The sequence below is a fragment of the Solanum stenotomum genome, chromosome 3 (assembly GCF_019186545.1).
Source record: "Solanum stenotomum isolate F172 chromosome 3, ASM1918654v1, whole genome shotgun sequence".
Lineage (NCBI taxonomy): Eukaryota > Viridiplantae > Streptophyta > Magnoliopsida > Solanales > Solanaceae > Solanum > Solanum stenotomum.
This window is the reverse complement of record NC_064284.1, coordinates 23305967-23310996: the sequence shown is the minus strand read 5'-3', so window position 1 is coordinate 23310996 and position 5030 is coordinate 23305967. Positions and strand designations below refer to the sequence as shown.

Sequence of the window (5030 nt, the reverse complement as noted above, 5' to 3'; positions counted from 1 at the left end):
GACAAATTTCCCTCAATATTCCAACCAACAAAGCTATTAGAATCTTCACAAGCCAATGAAAATTTTGGATCGGCATAGGTGGGGTTGGAATTTTTTATTTCAAATTTGAAAAACTAAACACATGAAACATCAAGAAGATTCTAACTATCTATTATACATGCAAAAAAACAATATTATTTTTCCATACTAATGTAGAATGTGTATAAATAGATTGCATTTAGAATAACACTTGATATTTTCTAACATGACAACTTTGAAAATCACCAAAAAGCATCACAAACATTTCAATAATCCTTTTCCATCCACCCCAAACTCACCATTCATATATGGAGCTTTAATATTGAATTCTCATAAACTCCCTTCTCATCAGATCTACCCCATTGGCAAAGATTTCCAGTTAAATTGGTCATCAAAAAATGGAGGATTTTTATCAATTTCTCACAAATCTGAGCCTACAAGGCCTATATGGTCCACTCTTCCTGGTGAGCCTTTCATTTCTGCCGCCATTGCTGAAACTGAAGTGGAAGAAAGCAGAGGTTCATTCGTCGTCAAAGATAAACATGTTCATTCTCTTTCAAATAATCAAACAATTGACGACATAAGGATCATAAATGAATCTGATAAAGATCAACTTTTTTCGTCGTATCCCCTGTTTCCTGTTTTAATGATCACAGGGAAGGTTTTCGGGGTAAGTAAACGAAAGAAAAAGGTTAGATTTTCAAGAAGAAAAGATTCGGAGAAGGAAAATTCAACTTGTGCAAGATATTGGATTCTGTTTGATCAGAAAGAATGTCATCAAGTTGGTTTCCAAGTGAGGATTGGGAAAACAGATTTAGAACTTCCAAAAAGAGTTTCTCCAAGAAGTTATAGGAATTTTTCTCTAAAATTTGGTCGAATTCGGAGACGTAGAGGTGGGTGGTTTGGAGGATTAAAAAAGTCTGTTACTGTTTCATCATTAGCTGAGGAGAAAATAGTGATGAAAAGTAGTGAAGAAGTTGTTAATAATAGGATTTGTTTAACATATTCAAGTGAAAAAAATGAGAAAATATTTGGTTTTGGAGAGCAATTTTCTCATATGAACTTTAAAGGAAAGAGGGTCCCTATTTTTGTTCAAGAACAAGGGATTGGACGCGGCGATCAACCTATTACCTTTGCAGCCAATTTAGTTAGCTACAGGTACTCTCAAAGTTGGAGTGTTTACTTGCCAGTTGAGACGATATTTGAGTGTCTGTTTTTGTATTATACCTTTCTTTTTTAATCAAACTACAATTGTACAGTGTGCCAAATTTTTAAGATAAAAAAACTGAAATGAGCACTATTATGTCATGTAGGGCAGGAGGTGATTGGAGTACAACTTATGCGCCTTCGCCATTCTACATGACATCGAAGATGAGGTCAATGTACTTGGAGGGTTATGATTATTCAGTGTTTGATCTAACAAAAGATGATAGAATCCAGATACAGGTGAGTTTCAACGATTTCTATTCCTGATTTTTGAATATTTATAGTGTAACTCAAGCTTAAATATTGGTGGTGTAATTTCAGATAATGTTAACTAGGCCAGCATTAACTCAATACAACAGTAGTATCTGAATTATCTGCTGCACAAAACTTGTATTTTCTCTTAACACACAAGACGAGATCTCATCTCGTACTAATACCAAGTCAAAAAGAACATTAAGGCCTGAAGAAATAATCCCACTACATGTTGTGTTAAAGCAGACAATATGAACGAAAGGATGTACATTTTGTTCAAATCTGGCTCATACTTTAAAATCTTGTTGCAGTTACATGGGGACTCATTGGAAGGTCGGATACTACACGGGAACTCACCTTCTGAACTCATTGAATGTTTCACAGGAAGCACTGGTAGACCTCCACTTCTTCCAGAATGGATTATTTCAGGCGCAGTGGTGGGAATGCAAGGTGGAACGGACACTGTCCGCAGTATTTGGAATGAAATGCAAAGATATGACGTCCCAGTATCAGCATTCTGGTTGCAGGTACACCAAAAGAAGATCATTTAAATAAAGGAATTAAAAAGATTCCAGGCCTCATAAAGAATACTCAGATTGATTCAAAAATAGATGAGTTATCCAAGTATGTAACATCTTTTCGTATACTCTTTATGTTCAGGATTGGGTAGGACAGAGAGAAACAGTCATTGGATCACAACTTTGGTGGAATTGGGAAGCAGATGAAACGAGATACTCGGGATGGAAACAACTAATTCAAGACCTTAATAAGCAACATATCAAAGTCATGACATATTGCAATCCTTGTCTGGCTCCGGTATTCATCATAACTGTTAACTTATCGTTATTATGTGCAACTCCTCGTAGACAACCTTTACAAGTTTTGGTTCAAAAAAACTGCAGATGGATAAAAAGCCAAACATAAGAAGGCACCATTTTGAGGAGGCAAAGAAGTTGGATATCTTAGTAAAAGACAAGAATGGGGAGCTGTATATGGTTCCCAATACAGCATTTGATGTAGGGATGCTGGATTTGACACATCCACGTACCGCAAATTGGTTCAAGCAGATTCTGCAAGAAATGGTAGATGATGGAGTACGAGGATGGATGGCAGATTTTGGCGAAGGCCTTCCTGTGGATGCCTGCTTGTATTCAGGTCCTCCAACAACATCATTTTCTTCTTCAACATTTGTGTCTAAGAAAGTACTAATATATTGTCCTTTTAATTATCCAGGTGAAGATCCAATTGCAGCACATAATAGATATCCCGAATTATGGGCCAAAATCAACAGGGAATTCGTGGATGAATGGAAAAGCGCGCATGTAGGTAAAGAGGGAGAAGATCCAAAGGATAGTTTGGTTTTCTTCATGAGAGCTGGTTACAGGGATACTCCTAAATGGGCAATGCTATTTTGGGAGGGAGACCAAATGGTAAGTTGGCAAAAAAATGATGGCATCAAGAGTGCAGTTGTTGGCTTGCTTAGCGGAGGACTTTCAGGATATGCTCTTAATCACAGTGACATTGGAGGCTACTGTGCAGTAAACTTACCATTTTTTAAGTATCGAAGAAGTGAAGAGCTTCTTTTGCGATGGATGGAATTGGCTGCCTTTACCACTGTGTTTCGGACACATGAAGTAAGATTCAGCATATCTCCCGGACTCACATTTCCTACTCCCTCCATTTCAATTTGTTTGTCTTACTTTCATTTTTAGTCCGTTTAAACAAGAATGTTTCTTTCCTTTTTACGAACTCTTCATGTTTAAGACAACAAGGTTAAAGGGCATTGTGGTACAGTTAGTTTTAGACCACTAGATTCAAGAGTTTTGTTTACTTTCTTAAACTCCGTGTCAAGTCAAAACCAACCAAACAAATTGAAATGGAGGGAGTATTTTGTTTTCTTTTTGCTCTCATGCTGAAATATTTGACATGTTTTGTCATTTCTGATCATTCATTCAGGGTAACAAGCCATCTTGCAACAGCCAGTTCTACTCTAATAATAGAACTCTGTCACATTTTGCGCGTCTTGCAAAGGTCTACAAAGCATGGAAGTTTTACAGGATTCAACTAGTTAAGGTAACATATACACAATCTCTCTAGAATTGGTTTTTCAAAACTAGAATTATAAACCAAAAATATCTACGAGTTAGTACTTCTATTTCGATTACTCAGGAAGCCTCTCAGAAAGGGCTACCAATTTGTCGACATCTCTTCCTTCACTATCCAGAAGATGAACATATACATAGCTTAACATATGAGCAATTCTTAGTTGGCACAGAGATACTTGTGGTACCTGTGCTCGACAAAGGCAAGGAAACTGTTAAGGCCTATTTCCCGATAGGAGAAAGCTCGTCATGGAAGCATATTTGGACAGGAAAATTGTATTCAACACAAGGTTCTGAAGCTTGGGTAGAAGCACCAATTGGATATCCTGCCATTTTCATTAAAGACGGATCTTCTGTTGGAAAAACCTTCTTGGAAAAACTCCGCGAATACAATGTCTTATAATGCAACTGCTTACTACTGCCAGATGATGTACATTGTTTTAGGGGATTATAACCATGGAAGTAGCATTTAGCATTCTTTCTATTCAACAGTTACATAGATGTGGTGATAATACATGTATAAATAGTAGTGATGAATTTGCTTAATCCATTTGATTTTATATTAAAACTATTGAACAGGGATAATAACAAGAACATGTTTTAGTACATATAGTTGAAACTTTTGCTTCTTCATCTATAATAAGTTTGTTGTAAATGTTAGTGGTACCAATTTTTTTTTAATACTTATTAAGGAATGGCCATATTGTTTGGACCGAAATAATCAGGTGTCATGCGAAAGCTAGCAAAACAAACCTAGAAAGACTCTGAGTAAAAAGACAAACGAGAAATATACCAAAAGACACAAATATTTAACGTGGTTCGGTCAAGCAACCTATGTCCACGAGAGGAGAGGAGCAATTCACTATAAAAATATGATAGTACAAAATATCAGGAGAAATAACCTGGCACAATTCACTCGGAATAAAAAGAGGTGTACCCAAGTGTTAACGTAACACTTGTGTCTCACAAGTTCTCTCATAAATAAAAACTCTCAAAATCTCTAGGACTACAAATGCTACCAAGTTAGAACTAATGTGCCTCGGTTTATAGAGTCATAAACTTTTTCTTACAAGAAAAGGGACTAGCCAAATATGGAAACTTTGTGTTTTCGTTTTAGAAAAAGAAAATCCTGATTATGGTTAAAAAAGAAAAGACTCAGGACAAATACTCAACACGCATTACTTTCACAAGTCATTAGAGGTTCTCTTATATAGCACTCAGGATACATACCCAACACACATTACTTTCACATGTTATTAGAGGTTCTTCTTATATTACACTCAAAACACATACCCAACACACATTACTTTTACAGGTCATTAGAGATTCTTCTTATATTACACTATACCAAACGTTATACCGACTATAATTTATTTATTTTTGTAACTAACCATTGTAATCCTGGAAAAATGGCAAAATATACTCTGAACTATTCAAAATAAGTTAATTTTA

The 5030-nt window shown here is 35.9% G+C and overlaps 1 protein-coding gene across 1 annotated transcript; it reads left to right on the top strand.

The window, feature by feature from the left end:
* Nucleotides 1-244: 244 nt before the first annotated feature.
* LOC125860840 (uncharacterized) lies at nt 245-4167 on the top strand. Its single transcript, XM_049540868.1, has 8 exons — nt 245-1176; nt 1332-1464; nt 1788-2003; nt 2137-2292; nt 2379-2631; nt 2710-3110; nt 3433-3549; nt 3646-4167. Exons 1-8 carry the CDS (start codon nt 245-247, stop codon nt 3979-3981), a joined length of 2544 nt encoding a protein of 847 aa, XP_049396825.1. The 3' UTR covers nt 3982-4167.
* The last annotated feature ends 863 nt before the right edge of the window (nt 4168-5030 follow it).